General features: G+C 48.3%; 1 protein-coding gene across 2 annotated transcripts in view; it reads left to right on the top strand.

The window, feature by feature from the left end:
* Positions 1-18,887, top strand: part of LOC119456700 (homeotic protein proboscipedia) — a 79,526-nt gene that overhangs the window by 30,249 nt on the left and 30,390 nt on the right. The window contains exon 2 of one of the 2 annotated variants that reach the window (XM_037718525.2): positions 10,302-10,364. The exons of the other annotated variant lie outside the window; for it this stretch is intronic. Within the exon in view, the coding sequence (XP_037574453.1) occupies positions 10,302-10,364 (63 nt within the window). The remainder of the gene's footprint in view (positions 1-10,301; positions 10,365-18,887) is intronic. 2 annotated transcript variants of the gene reach the window in all.

The following is an 18,887-nucleotide window of genomic DNA, read 5'->3' as shown; positions in this document are numbered from 1 at the left end:
CGGTGTATTGCTGTTTGCTGTGGCCGGCAGCAGCCGAAACGGTTGAGAAATGCTAGAGGGAGAAAGTGCGCCAGGGTAGACGACTGTTCAAAACTGTGCGGCCAGAATCTGTTGGCTGTATTTTTTGTCTTTTTCTGCTACTTTATGGGTTCTAGATGGTTCAAGCTTGACGTCCCGTAGCAGCCGAGAATGACTCTTTTGTCACTATAGGCTTAGTTCACTGCAACTGGATGACTTCATGAGAGAGTGCATCCATTTGAAACACTTTCTTGCCGACTGAGGAAAATAAAAAGAACAACGAATGAGAAGTGCAGATGACGTAGCACGCTGGCTGATGTAACGAATGGGCGAACGAAAAAAGAAAGCAAATGCTGACACACGTTCTTTACGCAAACAATTGTGTCTGTTGGAAAAGGGGCGCTTTATTTGCTGTTCACTTTGGGTGCCCCAAGTTTCGGATGATTTGCACGCACTCAATAGAATATTAATGCGTCATTTTGGTCGCCACACTTCACTGGACTAACTACACAGGCTATTCGGAGTTCCCTAAGTTTAAACGTCGGTCCTATTGGTGATTCATGATCAGCGAACAAAAGTGCAGATGAAGACACAACACTAAAGAAAGTCAAGCGTACACACTTCCACACAGAGCCCCTCCGAACTTGCTTTTCGACGAGAAGGCCCCATTCCAAAATGAGACTGAGGCCAGTTTGCGCTACAAATCATACAACTTCACATTCCAATGAAATAATTGCAATTCTGAGAACGACGCCTAATGACCCTATAACCACGCGCTTCGTGCCATGCCCATCGAGACTATATCCGCCAATTCCTGAAAAACATCACGTCGACACAGCACAAGAATAATAGCGTAATAAAAGAAAACGAAAGTTGAGGAAGCAAAAAAAAAAAAAAAAATCTGACAAGAATTTCCTCCACGGCGCAAAAAGCAAGTCGATCCGCGGTTATCGCAGCTAGCGGAACGTCCACCAGCCTTCCTATCGCGATACACAAAAGGCTAGTCTCGCCTCGCCGCTTAGGCCGCCGAGATTCCCGCTGAAACAGCTGCACCACGGGCCCCGCGACGGGCATGAGCATCGTGGTCGACGTGCCTGTTATGAAGACCTATCGTAGACAGGCATCTATCTTTTCTCGCTTCCCCTCCTCTCGGCTCCCCCTCTCCCTCAGAAGACGCGGGGCAGGGAGAGAGACGGACGATCTGGCATGGACCTCGCGGGAAGAGACACGACGCTTTTCCACGAAGGCCTCCCCGTCTCCGACGACGACGACACCCGATAGCGCTCGAGCAAGCCGACTCTTCTGTAGACAAGTTCTTTGGGACTCGCAGCAGTGTGTGTGTGCGCGCGGTGGATTCGGTTGCGCCCAGCTCATATCGTGTGGTATACAGCGAGGCCCCGCGAATATCCATCCCGTCCTTAACCTCCTCCTCCTCCTCCTCGACCCGTTCCCAGAACCAGCGGCGCACGAGTTGGTCCTGGTTCGCACCACCAGTGTCGAGTCGAGTTCGCGCAGGCAGATTCGCTATACTATATGTATGCACGGAGCCAGCGCCGCATACGTTTACCCGTCGCCCAGAGCGCTTTCGGATCCGAAGAAATCGGCCCGCTAAGTCAGTCGCTGGTTCACATCGCGGCCGGTGTACAGCAAACGCAGGCCAGTTGTCCACAAAAGCTTTAAAGGCGTACACTAAAGGTAAACACTAAAACAGCTTGTACTGGTAAACGTGTTATTTACAAACACTATTGGTCGTTGATTCTGCGGTGACAGGTGGAATATTGGAAGATAAAATGAACATCGAAAGTTAGTTTTTGCATTTCGCGCCAGAATCCCAGCGTCGTTATATTGTCACGTGACGGATTTCGAAGAGTTCTTTATTTTCTTTCTTTTTTGATCGTATTTCGGTTTGTTTCTTATTTTTTTTTTTTTTTGTAACTCGGTGAGAGTTATTGACACTTGCCAAGTTCAGTATTTGCATCTTTCAGAAAATGCAGCGTAGTCGATCTTCAGCGATCACAAATTAACCAGGCCCGAGCAAACGCTGCTAAAGTTTGTGACGCCACGTCGAGCTGGTGCTGGAAATTTAACGCGGCGTCGCCACCCATCTCTCGTTTTTGCTTGGCTTGGCTGAGCTTGGCTTATCAGTCCCTTTGGCATAGTAAAAATGGCCTTTTCTTTCTTGGACCAGGAAAGACCAACTAAAAAGTTTTATGAAAAACCAACCGGCGCCTCTAAAAGCTTTTTCAAGTTCGGCCACCTGGGGTTCATCACCTTGCGCATTAAAGCAGGGTATGCTGCCGGAGTGCGGCCGGCGTAGCCGCGAAATCAGAACCGTGATTTCTTGCTCACAGGCACATCACCATTGCCACTGAATCCCCGCAGCAAGGGTTTATTCATTCACTTCATTTTAATAAAAGATGGAGAAGGAGTGAGCTAAAGGTTAGTGCACGTGGACTGTGGCGAGACTTGAACTAGTTCTTTCATATTTTAGTACGTATCCTTACTATGTAAGTGGAGTAGCCGGTGCCGCTTGAATGCGCCAATATTTAAATATAGTGTATTTCAAAAGTTAGATAGAATAAAGAGGAAATGCAGGCATACAGCCTGATTGGCTACTTTATACAGAGGGAGCTAGGTGAACAGAGTAATATAAAGTTCCGGGAGCTAGGAATGGAGGACACAATAAATAACGATAAATAAACTTCATAATCGATGATCATCGCGTGACCTGTCCCTATTAATTTCCGTTTTGTCCTGTTCTTGTGTAAAAGCTGCCATTCCATATGAACGTTCAGTAACATGCTCAGTTGTTTATTATAATGAACTTATGTCTCAGCTACCTCTGATTGTGCGTTATTAGCAGCAACTGAGAAAAGAGATGGAAATAAATGAAAACAAAGCACGAATGGCAAGCATTCAATTTTCCAATTGCTTCTGTATAGAATTAAACGACAACAAAAATGACACTAGGCAGTCACATGAGGCTGTTTTCACTAGCGAGCACTCAAAATAATAAACTCTCCGGAACTATTCACGGACATGTATATGCATATCTAGCACAGTTGGGTACAACTCTCATGCTTGTGTTGGATTTAGTGGGGTGTTTTATTTTTGTTGGCAGCGCAGGACGTTCGGACGACAGCAAAGCGCGATCTCGCCACTCACCGGAATGAAAATAGGAGAGAGAAGTTCGGAACGGGAGCCAATAAGGATATAGAGTTACTCAACGAAGCCAAAAGGCCTAGGTTTGTATTTTCTTCTTGCAGCTCGGATGCTTGCTTCTAAAAGCATCTTTTTTTATTCTAACGACACATACGCTGCAATTGTCATCAACACCGGGAATTGCTATTCGTGTTAGAGCTAACGAATAGTTAGCGAATGAACAAAAAAAGGCAAAAAAAAAAACGCGCACTGCTATCGCAAAACGAGAAAACAATTCAAGTACGCCTAGGTGAATTCGTTCTTTATAACCGAAAAATAGAATTCAAACAAAACTTTTTACGCACGCTGTTTTCTATTGGCCGTCATGCCTTTTGCTAATAATATGCCCGACATCGTTGTTGGCTGACATTATTATATTACGAGTAGTTTCAGCGTAAGAGCTTCTTCGTGAATACTAGCCCTGGGCCCGTATTCACAAAAACGCTGTTACGCTATATTGCCCCTAAGAGCAAATGCCATCCATTCGTCACGTTCGACAAGTTTTATTACCTAGCGTAGCCGGCCAAATGGCAAACACTTATTAATGAAGGGTTTTGTGAATTCGGCCCCAAGACCCGTATTCACAAAGGGAGAAGCTAGGCATAGCTACGGTGGAGTAGGGAGCCTACATTCAACGCCGTTTTAAACGGCGTTGATTGTAGGCTCCCTACGGCGGAGGAGCGAGCAGCGCTGCTGCGGAGGTTAGGCAAGACGCTTGGTTTCAGCTTCCCTAGCTCTCGCTTCAGTCTTTCAGGAGCGACGAGTCTCCAGTTCTCTGGTAGAAGAAACCTGTCGAGCCCCTGCCAGAGGCATCGGCTGCAGTCACGGACAAAGGGCGCGTTCGACGCGAACGCGGGGATACGCGGTCGGCGTCGGCAACAGTTCTACGCGTCCCACTGCCACCTGCCTCACTCCTTCTTTCCACCTCGCATCCGCTATGCGGCGCGATGCTATTTTTATACTCTGCTTTCACTCTCTCTCTCAGCTCTCTATCCCCCAGCTCGCCGAAGTAGGAGTATGTGAGGAGGTGGCGCTCCGTTGCTAGGCGACGCCCGTGACGTCATCGCCAGGCGGAGTAGTTTTCTGCATACTCCACCGGACTACCTCCAGATTAAACAAATTCGCTCTTAATAAATAAATAAATAAATAAATAAATAAATAAATAAATAAATAAATAAATAAATAAATAAATAAATAAATAAATATGCAACCTTTGCTAGGCCTGCCTCAGAAAGGGCAAATGTTTCACTTTGTGCGTTCTTGCTTACTTCCTCTACCCTATACGCAATCGCCACCTGCGCACTTTGGTCTCCAACTCCATCTTTCTTTCGACGAGGAAAAAAAAAAAACACTCTCATCCAGCCGCTAGCAATACCATCTGCTTCCTTCTTGCCTAAATCCGCTTCCTCTTTTTTTCTCCCGAATATTTTCGACCACAATTGTGCGCGGCTTTATCTCAAGGAAATATACCTTCTGACAGGTCATGCACTTAACACGCCACTATGCTGCGCACCCATTGGCTTTCGCAAAAAAAAAAACAAAAAAAAAACCGTTAAGCGACAATAACGTGCTGTGCAAGCTTGCTGCCTAATGTTTGTTTGTTTTCACCTTGTACGTCGACCCGTAAGTTTAGGAAGCCGAAGCGCTGCATGTTGGAATGAAGGTTACTGTATAACGACGCATACAGGTGATGAAAAGCGTCGCGCATGACTGTGACGCATACATGCGGCCAAATCACAGTAAATCTCCCGAGCTGACAGCGCGGCCCGGTCCTAGGCGCCTGCGAGCGTCCTCAGAGTCGCATTCTTGCCTCGGAGCCCACACGACTGAAGAATGAAGCGCCGAGTTATTTTTATATGAGAGCGCTGGAGATGGGCTCGGGGAACGTCATCTCCGCCCTTGCGATGCCGCGTCGCGGTTGCAATCCATGTTTTGCTGCATCCTTGCCGTGGACGGCTGCAAAAAAACAATGCGGGTAGTTGTTACCGAACGCGTACCTTTGGAAGTGAATACAGCGCCAACAAGCAGCCTATACGATGAGAGAAGGCGAATAACTGGACCACTGAAATTGTGTGCACTTATTCATGACCTCTGTTATTCATTACGCTTGTACTGTCATTTATGCGATCATTGATGTGGTGTGATGGGTCAAGCTTGAAGGCTTCTGTATTTATGTGCGGTCTGAAACGAAAGTTTGGGGAACACTGGTGACCGTGAATGGCTTTAGCATATCTTCGTCGCTTTGGTTGGCAGCCTTAAATTGGCAAGTTTGGGGCAACCATGACTCATATAGATTTCGTCTCCAACCTTATACGTAGGTCACTAACTTTAAGCGTTTTAGCCAGTGACTCTGCTAATCATGGTGGTAGTTGTGGGTTATGTGTTCGGAAGCGCAGTCGACACGATAACGTGCTCTCGAAACCGCAATGTCGCTGTTCTGCAACCAGATTCGACACAGCTTGTTCGCAAAATGTAGTAGACAGTCCACTAAAAGATACGGACAGAACAATAAGGGAAATGAACCAAGGCTCACGCAGTAATTCAGGCAAGAAAAGAAAAAAACAAAAACAAAAACAGAAAGCCCTGTATCTAATACCAGAATTGAAAGAAGGAAAAAGGAAAGAGAAACATGCAACTCAATTCGGAGCCTTTCAATGCGGGAAAGCGCTACTTCATCTGTAGCTGCGTGGATCGGGACGTAAAGATGTTTCGGCTAAGAATGATAATGGTTTTCTACATATATGGTCGCCCCACGGCTACTGCACTGTTACCTATACCAGCACCAGCAGGGTTACACCAGCAGTAGTTTGCGGGAACGAAGTTATGCAGATTCAACACATACCCTGGAATCAATGTGAAGCGAAGCTTTGGTGATTGGTAATGCCTATTTGATGCTATACAAACGTTGATTTGGTTTGGTTTGGTTTGGTTTGGTTTAGTGAGTTTTATGGTGGAAGTCGTAGTGCGACATGCTCATTCTGGAGGGTCGGCCAAGAACGGGCACACACCCATTCCGATATCTACGCTCAGTGGGCATATCAAAGAATATAACGCAAATCGAAAACTTTCAATAAATATAACCCTTAATAGACCGGTGTTCTTCAGAGATGTCTGTGGGTTGGCATTATACTCGTATGTTCAGGATTTATATGGCAAGTTATTTTTTGGTAGCACAGAACAAAAGTGGGCATATACTTACTTGGTCAGCATACAAGGATAATATAAGCCACTTCATGGGGTACTTGCGTATAGCATTTGTATATATATCCACAAATATATCCGGCGAGATAGCCACCGACCCCACAACACGGCAACTACGCCAAACCCGGAAAAGTTTGACAAAGACTGAGGACTCTCTGTTTTGACGTCCCTTGTCACCACACTCTCGCGAATTGTTGACCTCCGTTAATTTCACACGTTCTGCTAACAGCCTATTAAACTTTTCTTTGGCCGACCCAACAGCCAGGCAGCCCCGCCAAACCCGAGAAAGCAGGCAAATAAAGCCTCGCTTCAAAAACAAAACTCGCGTTTGTATCCCTGTAACAGCTGTGCTACTACTTTATGCGTTTTCTTGCGCGAGCTATAGCAAGAACGAAGTAGCAGTTTAATTCGAAGACTCCACGGACAGGTCGAGATGGATTTCTACAGTTCCAGACGCGGTAGGATTAACTTAGGTTGACTGTACGTACAATTCGTGCGCCCACCGGGAAGCCATGCATGGAGGTATATACAAGCGGTGCCGGTGGAGTCGGACCTCGACATCTCCCCTACGTCTCCCCTCTCTGGGCGCTGGGGGAATGCGCCAAAGGTTTTCCGCGCACAAGGAGCGGGCATTGTAAACGCGCACCGCTCCTACCTGTGCTCTGTCGTGCGCTTGACAGGCTAGGGAACGGCGCAGCAAGAATAAAAAAAGAAAAGGAAGAAGCGGAAGGACGCGCGGCAAACATGAAACGACGCTGCAGGTGGATCACACGGCACACCGGCACATCTCTCAAAACAAACTTGGCACACTGCGGCGGGCCGGCGCTCGCAAGCCACGTTTATTCTGGGAGGATCCGCGGCGACGCTACGGCGTCCCCCTTCCGTGGCCATCGCTTGGCGAAAATAATAAAATGCCGGAAAAGTGACTTTGACGTAATAGATCCTCGCGGCTTGCGACACTGTCGTTTCATAACCCCCTTCCGTCATGATGTACTTCTACACGCATTCAGGCACAACTTGCTTCTTGTTTATTCTGGCGGTAACGAAAAATATTGTGAGAAAAAAAAATATAGCGTGGTATGTGCAGTATACTGGCCGAACTATACAGTGAACCCGAATGTAGCCTCCAACTACGGTAATTTGCGCGTATATAGGTAACTGGTCTTATTTACCCTTAGTTTTGGCGATATTCCTTGAGTTTGGATGGTACGAATATTCATCGTCAGGTGTATATAACCTTGACGTCAGTCGGAGTAAACTTTTCCTGGTGCGAATCATAACTAAGTGTGGCACCGGATGTCATGTTCTAGCATGTATACAACATGACTCAGTGCTACCGTACATTAAATCACACCGATTGTAACCTCAGGCCTAACAAAATATTCATGCTTCCGCGGACGTTATCGTTATTTAAGGTAAAGAAAACCGGTGACACATAAGACGTTGAAATTTCTACGCACCTTTAATAAAGTTATCCTGTTTATAGAGTGCAGTATTCAAGCTTAATTTACATTCACTTTCTGTTTTATTGAACAAAAATGCGGCCTCTTTACTCATCTGACTGTCACGCGTGAAGTCCGAAGTGAAGACCATAATTTATCTAAGTTGCAGTCAGTGCTCGAATACTAATTAAGTAATAGAGACCTCTAAGTTTGGTCAGTACTGTACGGGGCACATTCCTTACGGACAAAAAAATGTCCCATGTGTCAAGATAGTGCAGAGAAGGATGCAAAGCGCAATTGCCTTACGGAACCTCTGACTTTTGGTGTCGATAAATTCTGCTTGCTTATAAATAACTCTGAATAAAGATTCGTCTTTTTTCTTTTCGGCAAACAGCATAGCAACTCTAGTAGCAGGATACGAGGATTAATAGCTGTTTGTAATTAAGATGAAGAACCACAATGACTTAAGAATTTATGGTATTTGCTGAAATTATATACAACGTAGTCAGTATACTGCAGTGCTTCCATGGAGGCAATTCATTGCTTCGGATAAGAAAAGGACGTAACAGTGGTGCTTATGTGAATGCAGCATGCTCAGTATAATTGTGCTCAACAAATGCTGAAAACCCAGCAAATGCAGAAGTACGCTTTGAGATTCTACCATATCCCGTGTCCAAATCTTGGGCAGTTGTCTTACATATACCGCATGTACTACACATATGAACGAGAGCAAACGGGGATTTCTCTCACCTTATACGTCAACCCTTCGTGGTTTAAAAACTTACTTCGTTGGTTCACATTACAATCGACTCACTAAGCACTGAAAGCGAACTGTCAATAAGCCCTAAACTTTATAAATATTCACGAATGTTAAGATGATGCTTCTGTAATTGACCTAAGGATCCGTCGTCGGCTACTACGCTGACTTCAACAAGAAAGAGCTGGCACACAGTTTTTTAATCGAACCGCAAACTACGGCTGCCCTTGAGCGCACTGCAGCTCGTGACGCGCAAATGAGGTGATAATGAACTGTCGTTTACTAGGTGGATTAAAGGATACAGAATAATCTCATTGCAGTACAATGTCATATTTGTGCCCTGATTTTTTTTAGAAATTTAGAAACGTTAACATGCAGTCCGTTATTTGTTAACCTATTGCCATCATTTCTCAATCTTCAGTAAGCCATATATGTGCTCTTGACATCAGGTTCTATACAACGGCGGTTCACGGCGGTACAGACTTTGGTAACATTGTTAAACATTTCCTGAATTGATTCCGCCAGATTTTTCTGTAGGGCGAGATGCACAACCAATATTGGGAATTGGCCAAAAAGAGCGCGCTCAGTGTGTTCTTGGAAGCATAGGAAAGATCAAGCGGAAAGCATTAAAGGAAATGAAAAATTGCAAGACGAACTGATAATTAGCAAAAGGAACTGGCTTGAACGAAACAAGCTGCTCAACGGCAGAAGAATGATTCCTATGACAATGCCAAAAAAAGGAACTTCCAAGGAACACCACAGACGGTAAAATAGAGGCAAATTCGTCAAAACAGCGTGAAGTGGCATTACACTTCAACCCGCCTCGACGCAATAATTCATTGATAATATTGAAGATTGGGCGAGCTGGCTCCCTGTGTGCGTATGTGCCTGTTTCTTTCTTTGATGCGATTACTGCGACATCTGTCGATAATAATTCAGCGCTGTTTTTTTCTTTTTTTTTTTCAAAATGTCCCGTTTGCCAAACCTCGGCGATGATAGGTTGTGAAGCTCATACATATTGTTGCTCATATGTGTGCCTTTAATGTTTCATAGGCGCCCCATGTGCAAGGTCTTGGCAATACCGGATTTTCTTTTACCTTTTGTCTATACGCTGCATGTGCACTCATTGAAAGCGCTTGCAATCAGCAGTGATTTCATTTGCATTTCAAATTTTTAATTTATTCCGCACCCCCGGTAATAGTGGCTTCATATCTTCTGTTCACTTTGGATAGAGAAGATGAGTAAGGGAAAACACTCTCACTAATAATTGTTAAAGAAGTCTCCATCCTGTAGACGCCATATTCAGGCTTCATGCTCACTATGAGAGGTCGATATCGTCACGTCATGATGTTTCATGTACAGTGCGATTCATGCTGTTAGTCGCGCACCCACATCTTCAAGTAAGTGTGACCTAAACTCGTATACCGAGAATTTCGACCTAGATGTGTTTAATAGCTTGACCCCATGCTGCCCGTATTTACAACCGCGCGCCATACTGTTGCCTAGTAATGTAAATTCACCTATAATTGATTACGCAAGCTACCATGTAGCGATGTGAAGCGCACTGCACGTTCTTTTGACGGGGGCTTACTGCACGCACTATCGTATGATATATTCATGTCGCACGCAGCTGGGTAGAACGACTGAGAAAACAAACCGGTGCATGTCGCTCCTCTTTGCAGGGTTTGCGTCTGCGAAGTCGAGGAATAACGATCTCATGCAGAAGACAGGGGTTCCTAGAAATGGTCAGTACTCGCCTCTTTATATTAAACCCACACACGCACACACACACATTTTACCCGCACTGCACCCACCAATTACGCCACCGACACGCGCGTCACGTCATCATCTAACTCGGGCGCGTAACCGCCCGACAGAAACATTCGCAGCATGCCATGTTTCTAACGGGCGACGCAACAACAGCACCTAGCGGCTTTGGCGCGCGTCGTTTGTCAGTTTAACGCGTCGTCGTCCCAAGCTGTCCGCGCGCCGCTCACCTTAAAACGGCCCGTCACGCTATTAACCGCACCCGAGACCCGCGTTAATCGTGCGGGCCGGCGGCAGTTATCAGTCGCCGCTTCTTAGCGCCGCCTCGATTTCTGACACCCATCGCGAGCAGGGTTCTTTGGCTAAAAGCAAACCGTTGCCTGAGTGAAGGAAGACCTTTCTTTCTTTCCTGACGGGAGAAGGCGCCCGAAGAAGCGCGGGCGTCGCGACGCGCATTATAAATAACGGCGTCGCGAAGAGTCATTTCTCCGTGATTTGTTTGGGAGACGTGCCCGAACGGGCACGCGGAGAACCCAGGAGTGAGCGGGCTCGGAGAGCGTGCGCCTTGTCTTGCCACTGGCACGACATGATTAGTCCCCCCTCTTCCCAAACACGAGCGGCAACAAATGATTCCCTTTAAGCACAGCGGGCTTCCCCACGGGACCGGCGAGCGATGCAGGCAAGCAGGCAGGCATGCGGCTGCCAGAAACAAATCGGACTTCTCTCTCGACAGGCAACGACAGGGACCGAAAGAACAAAGAGTAGACGTAAGGGAGAAGGAGGCCCTCTTCTCTGGGAGACGAAGAAAAAGGCGGCGGGCGACGTAACGGCGGCTTCTAAACGGGAGTAACAAACACATGTCGAAAGAGAGAGACGCGCGCGCCGGAGGCGACGGGAGAGGAAAAGAAAACGAAAGTGCGCATGCGCATGTCACCGGTCTCTGGTGAAAGAAGACGAAGGCGTTCCCCTTCCTTTTCCTCGGCCCCTTCAAAGTCGGCTGCTCGCGAGGCGGATGTAGAGCGTCCCTTCCACCCGCGCCTCAAAATATGCGACAGGCGAAGCCGATGGCAGAAGAAGAGAAGACAACGCGCGCGGCGTGTGACGCCGCTGCAGAGAGCCGGTCTTCCTAATTTTAGAGCTCGCCCGCTGTTTCTCCCTTGCGGCCACGTGTATAAGGTCTGCCTCGTCCCGACAGCCGTGGGTCGACCGCAAGAAACTGTGAGGTTGTGGAGGGGACGGGGGGGGGGGGGGGGGGATGTCAGGGCACCAGCTTGGGCGGGCAACCGCGAAGCGAAGGGATGTGCGTGGCGCCTGCCTGTGCTGCACCGCGTTTTTACACTGTGCAAGCCGGCGGAAGATATAAACACCGTCGACGACGTCGGCAGCGGTCGCGCGTCAAGCGCCGAGCTTACGCGCGCGCGCTAGGAAGAACGATAGGCGTCAAGCGCGCGCGGTGCACGACAACGTCGACGACGACGCCCCGTTGCCGCAACGCCACCCGCCACGCCGCCAACGCCAGCGGGCGCGCACGCGCGATAGTCGCGCGTTATTTAAGGTGTCAGCCGCAAGCCGCGACTTTAGCGCCCTTCCGACGCCATGCAGCGCTGGTGGCTGCGAGCGCTTCCCTCATCAATTGGCGACGGGACGACGTTCTCTTTACGGCCGAACCGCTCCGGTCGGTGCGCGTAATAGGCGAAGAGCGAACCGTGGCGCGCTATCGGGAGCCTTGCGGACGCCGCTGACACCTGAGCAGCGTTCGATGTGTTCGGTTCCATCCACCCTTCTCCCCCGCCTGCCCCTCTCCTCATCCCCCCCCCCCCCCCCCCACGCCGTCCCAACACTCCTCTACCGCCTCTATCTTTCCCGCTGGTTAGCACCCCGCGGAACCCGGCAACGTCTGCGTTCAAGTACTGCGTGCGTTGCAGAAAAGCGCCCAACGGTGTGCGCAAGAGCGCAGCTTTAGGCAAGCTATATAGCGCTCCCGAGAAGTCTTCTTCCCTGCACGAGACGAACGACAAGCGAGCGGGTAGGCAAAACGGGCGATTCCTTGACATTACCAGGCGCGCCGAACAAACAGTAGCGGGCGCGGGTTAAGTGGCTGTTTTCTAATACGGTCGATGAGGTGATTGCCGGCGGCTGTTTTCCGGAGAAACTCTGGTACACATAATGCTTCTCGCGCCAGAAATGTCTGCGCAACCTCCCCTACCCACGCGGCACTTGAGCTGTTGATTCTGCTTCGCAAACTTGGAAAGCTGTTTCTACATGTTGTCTCCGTGTGTTGTATGGTTTGAGCAACTTAACTGAGTCTGCAGTGGTGAAATCTAAATACACTTGCAATTAGTGCGCTCACCTTGACAAGAGTGCGCTATATGGCACTTTGCACATGTGTGGTCTAAATATTTACGCGTGTCTAAGCATATACGGCGAATATATATGGTGTATGACTGTATGAAGAGCCAATCAAGGATATCTAAAGCGCAGTCGACCGATATTTCTTGAGGCCACGAAAAGCCCGCGAAAAGCAAAGCAAGATTGCTGCGACCTTGCTGCTGTACCGATATATTCAACTTTAATTGGAGTTCATTTCACCGCTTTCACTCACCCGAGTCGATATTATCGAGTAACGCCCCTGTATACGTGCTATAGTAACTTCAAAAAAGCACGCCTTGACGCAAATAATGCAGGATGTGGAGTGAATGAATGTCAGACGTCATCGCGAATTCACTTAGCGCGCGCACCTCCCAAATGTTCGTATTATACGATTGCAGCGTCAATTACCGAAACCATTACCGGTTAGCGGCATCGCTTGAGACTGGGTTGCGAAGCAAAGTTTTCGCGTCACCAGTCAGTTATTGCAATGTAGTCTTTCTGAAGATACTTTTTACTTTTCCAAACCACTGGCAACAGGGAACAATAAGAACGCTGTTATAGTACATATGTATGGACACTGACTGCAAACAGTCTCACCAAGATATGGTGGCTGGCGCTGCCGTTCGCAATTCTTTCCCGGTATTTCGGTTATACGGCACCGCTGATATGGGTGTACGTTTGTACCAAGCTTATCCACTGCGAGGAGCTCTTCCCGCTCACCGGAAGCACAGCGCGGCTGGCACATGCGTATATAGATACCGCGAGAACCGCGGGTTCCGTCGTCGCTGGGTCTCTTCTGCACCGACCAAAATACCCATGCGCTCCGAACCTCGGTAAAGAAGTCAAACCCCCCTCTCCCCCATACGCTCTCTTTTCCGAAAAGCGCGGCGTTGAACGCGCGAGGCGCGTTTACACAAGGCGTCGAGAAAGCGACGTAGCGGCGGTTGGCACGCGGAAGGCTCTTTTTTCCTTGAGCGCTTGGGGCGACCCCTCTCGGCCTTTACCCGAAACCCCATTAAGTTAATGGCCGGGGTCATTGAAGGAGGGGTTGTCACCCACTGTTCCACCGAAGAGAGAGAGAGAGGGAGCCCACGTCTGGCAGCGGTATCGACCTTACTACTTTCTACACGCGCTGTTCGAGCGAGAGTGCGCGTTGTATCAACACGGTAGCTGACCGCGGCGTGCGCGGTTCTTGGGCGATGAAGCTGCAACGCCGGGCCGGGAACTGCTGCGAGATGCTAACACCAAGTGAAGCCACCCTGCGGCGTTGTTCCTGCGGCTTCGGCGCCCAAACACGCCCCCCCCCCCCCCCCCCGGCTTCCCTTTCTCTTCTTCCAAACCCATCGCTCTCACTTGGCGGGGTTTCGTAGTGACATTCGGAACGACTCATTTAGCCTTTCCCCCGATCTCCGGAAGATGATGAATTCGAGAGGTGCAAACGACTGGCTCCGCTGTGGCGGCGCGCGCGAACCAGCGGCCACGTGCAAACCATTTCTGTTTGCACTGCGCGCACCGCCGTGTTTTTGCAGTGTGCGAGTCAGACGTCCCCGTCATTACTGAAGCTAGCGGCGCTGTGGTTTCTAGCCGCGCGCGCGCCGTTGTGCGACCTTTGGAACGCTTTGCTGCGGAGGTCTTCGCCCTTTGCCTGGAATCGAAAGCGGACCGTCGAGCGTGTTTTCTACGGAACCGTGGGGAGTTGATGAGTCGGGTGCTCAGTCTTTGCAGGCGGCGGTGTCAAAGAGATGTTGTGCATGGTGCTTGCTGTGAGCGTGCGTGCATGGGGTCGTGGAAACTGCATTCCGCACTGTGCCCGCGCGGTCGTTATAGGCAGGAAATGAAGACGCTACTTAAGGAAGAAATAAAATTCTGTTCGCTCTAAAATACCTAAAAAAAGCATGACGACAAAGGAATGTTAGAAATGACACTGTTTCGCTTAAATCACGTTTCTGTTTCATTTCCATAACTCTCTTTGATATGACTGAAATGATCAATTTTTCGGCGTAGGGCTTCCTTAAAATACTTGTTCACTACGTCACGATGACAAGAGTCTAATAGCTCGAAGAAAGAAAGCCGGGACTGTGTACATGTGTGTCAAGTCCATCAGTTCACGCACGAAATGGCGGCCAAGTTTAGACGTACAGCGGGCCCAACAACCTATAACGGAAGTTTAGAAGACGTTACAAACTATCTACCCGCTAGCACTTTACACATCATCCGATGCTGCAGGCTGCTCTTTCTTTTCGTCAACAATGTCACGCCTAGTGCGCATGTTAGCGTCACCATAACGTACACTTTTACGACGCCAACATTGTAGCAGAGAAAGCTAGAATTGTTTAAACGTGTTTCCCCGCTTTACGTCATACATGTAGAAGGCGCATTACTAGGGGAGCGTGCTAGCTATTAGCCCGTGACAACAAACAGATTTTCCGCCCGGCGAAGAAACCGCTTAGTGTGTATCGCTTTCCGCGTGGTACATATGCCTTTCAGTACACACGGCAATTATTTATGCATAGGCTGGCTGCACATACACAAATGCGCATTACCGGCAACTGTAATTAGGTTTGTTCAACCATTATAGTATACTCGCTTTTGCTATATATGTCACTACTAGGGGGCTGGGTAGAAGGGAATAAACGAAAGGCGGGACAAAGAAGTTCTCTTGTGTAAGTGCCGCTTAGCTTTCCACGGAAACAGCTGACTCAGCTAGCAATAGACAGTTCAGGAGGATTTGCTGTTGCTTATTCTTAAGACCCTTCTTATACAACCCAATATCGTTCACTATTCATGAATATATACGTATCTCTGTTATGTGAGCCGCTGATACGGAACGTTGATGGATAAAGCATACGCGGCAAGTGTCATGATTAATATTCTACGTGAGGCCTCATGCATATAGAGTACCCGTAATGTACAGGGCCGCCCACACTTTGACGGGTGCCTCATTAGTATTCAATCTAACGTAACTTCAACACTTCTCATACTCTGTGCCAAAAAGTGGTCGAGGTGATGCCTAATGCACTTACATATGAATAAGAGACCCATTTCCAAGCTTCCATGTTAAATTTAATCTCTTACGAACGCTTAAATACTAATAACCGTTTTGTTCGAAGTATGGACGAGGCTGTAGTACATTTCCGCAAGTATAACGTAAGCAAGCTTACATAGGCGAAATAAAACAGATGGGTTATATATCGTTGTGACATTCAAATCATGACACAATAAAGTTTATTCCACGATAAAGTTTATTCCACAATAAAGTTTATTCCATCTATCCATTCAAATCATGACAAGTGATGTTTTATCAGAACTGTTAATACGCCTCAACTTCTAAGGCGAGCCTGCGTCTAGATTCCATCTGAAGATTCTTGATCAGTGCGCCAGCAGTGTTTGGAAGTCGTGTAATTAACAAAGATAATGATGATGCAAGGAATACTTATGTAATAAGGCAGCCCATGAGCTTAAATTAGTGAAGGTTCACGAGATGTGAGCATGATTTGGTGAAAGGGAAATACACGTCTGCGTTACAGCGAGGGTTCGTACGTATGATGAAAGACGTGCTGTTGTAGGTATGCAATCTTCGTACAGCACCTGTACGCTCCAAAAAAAAAATGCAAGGCTACGGACACTTTTTGTTCTTAACAGCTATTGAACCAAACGACAACTAAAGGCGTATGAAATGTTAGGTACAGCAAGGTGAGGTTGGTGCATCGTCAAGCGGTAGTCACTTTACTGAAATCACAGTTACAGAGCAAATGTTGCAGTCACTGTTGACTGAGCAAATGCAAGTTCGTGTAAGTTTGATATGGCGCGTCTTAAAAGTCCCCCAGTTAGCTGAAAATGTACACTACGGTGCCCAGAACCATATTCGAACTAATTGCCTCATTGAATGCAAGTCCCCTGTTGTCTCTACTTTTATCTTCACCATTCCTTATTTGCTTATGCTCACACCAGACAGTTCAGCTTTCTGCTCAAGACAGGAAAATTGTGAAGGCAAGCAAAACTGTCTCGCTCGCGTCATTAAGAAAAATTCAAACAGGCACAGCACTTCATTACATGCACAAATGGAACCACAAATGCCGACACGAGCAACGGCGCGTAGAAAGCTCCTCAAATCGCGCTAGGAACGTGAGTGGCTCAACGCACAACATAGTAAAGTGCAGCGAACTAACGGGTCCACTCCAAAGATCCCAATTATTAAAATTAACCAAAATATCCGCACGTGAATGCCACGTACGTGTAGGACAATAATTTTATTATTATTATTATTATTATTATTATTATTATTATTATTATTATTATTATTATTATTATTATTATTATTATTATTATTATTATTAATAGGTCTGTACACATAAAACAGTCACAGAAAGCAGAAAGTTAGCTAGCTGGAAAATGCCACCAGGTGGGGCACTACAGCTACCGGCTCTAGAAGAGAAAAGGCTCATATAAAAGAATAGTGAGTGAACTATGAGGAGAAAACCTTACAGGAAACGGACGTTTGAGCACCTCCGCTCCTTCCTCGCGATAAAGGTAAACAGCGCCACGCACTGAGCGTCTCTCGCTTCGCTCTGTGACGCACTGTTCTTTTCATTGAGCGAAACGTGAGAGTGGGAACCATGCCGCAACTGAGCGCAGAGATCAGTGGTAGCTTTTCTTTGCTTGCGGAGAAAATAATGCGCAGCGAACGCGGCACACGGGCTTCACTGCACGACACCCGCGCGATCTCCCTCCTCCTTTTCTTCTCGGCGTTTGGACGTACGTCGGCGCCGCACCTATTAAGCTCGCGAGCGGGGATTTAGCGGGGGAGCTTAAATCGCGCAAACGCAATTTGCAAGTTAAGCAGATGTGCTCGCACCCCGCTCGCACGGCCGCTGCGAAGCACTAGACTCGCGCGAGTTGCGAGCTTGGAGTTGAAACCGCGCGTTTAGCGCCTGTTCTGCTATAGTTCGCCTCGTGCAGCGTCTTTTTCTTGGGTCTTAAGGACCTGGGAAGGGAAAGCAAATTGCCTGAAGTTACAGTGTGAGCAGCAACCAGACTGCTAAAAAGAGTAAAGGGAACAGCGAAGGAAAAATGTATAGGATGCTCCTCGCTGACATTTGTTAGACGATGTTGAAAGAGAAAGAACTTTGCTGCGCGATGAGATTTATGTGCGTATCCTGTCATAGAGACATCTAAGGAGCGGCGTGTGTGGCAAAAAAAAAAAGATCACTAGAATTACATAATGAAGGAATCATTGAAGGCACCTTAGCAAGACTCGTCCCGCTGCCCTCTCGATTCTGATGCCCCTACGCTCAACTTCCTTGGCGTCGTTATGTATGTCATAGCCTCACGCGCAAAGATGCTAGTAATGCCCAGTGTCCTCTGGCTAAGACGCCGCAGCGTCTACGTCTGTAGACAACGCGGCGGGCATCCCTAGCAAAGTTTATCGCCTCCTTTACCTCACAGCGTCGGAGCCGTGCGGCAAAACTTTCATCGCACTTGTTCTCTGCAAGTTTGGCTTCCCCAACATCCACAGGCCTCCTCCGCACTGGCGGCGCCGTCGCGGGCGGTGGAAGCGCGTGTCGCTAAACTTACTTGACGTCAATGCCGCGAGGCGATGTTTTCGAACTGCACCATAGATATATACGACGAGGTGCGGCTAAGCGCCCGGCAATATTCTCGCAAAAGTGCGCCGACGGCGTGACCAAGCCAGCGGCCGACGTTAGGGATCGGCGCGGAAAGGAAGAGGAGAGGGGGGACGCAAAAAAAAAAAAGAAAAACAAACTGCCGCTGCCAGAAACAGCCGCGCGGCTCGTTGAACGCAGGTTGTTCGCGGAGTGCACCGGCGCTATCCGCGCGCGCGAAGCGATGCAACCGCGCGGATGGAGTTTGTGGTCCATTCGAAATGCACACGGATACCGCCGCCGCGGCCGCAGAACAGTGCTTCGGGTCAGCACGCTCCATTTGTACCGGGTCACTCGGAGTCGTTTTACCACCGCCACCGTCTGTAACGGGCTAACGTAGCACAGCGCCGAACTTGGTCCAAGAAGGATAACGCATGGCGTGGCTTCGGGCGGCGTTCGCGGCTGCGAGCCCGGTTGCTGCATGCACTGCCTGTTTCGCGAAACGGGCTTGTGCGAAAAGGAGTGTTC

Source organism: Dermacentor silvarum, chromosome 6 (assembly GCF_013339745.2).
Source record: "Dermacentor silvarum isolate Dsil-2018 chromosome 6, BIME_Dsil_1.4, whole genome shotgun sequence".
Taxonomy (NCBI): domain Eukaryota; kingdom Metazoa; phylum Arthropoda; class Arachnida; order Ixodida; family Ixodidae; genus Dermacentor; species Dermacentor silvarum.
The sequence above is the reverse complement of the archived record's forward strand: the minus strand, read 5'-3'. Positions and strand labels throughout refer to the sequence as shown.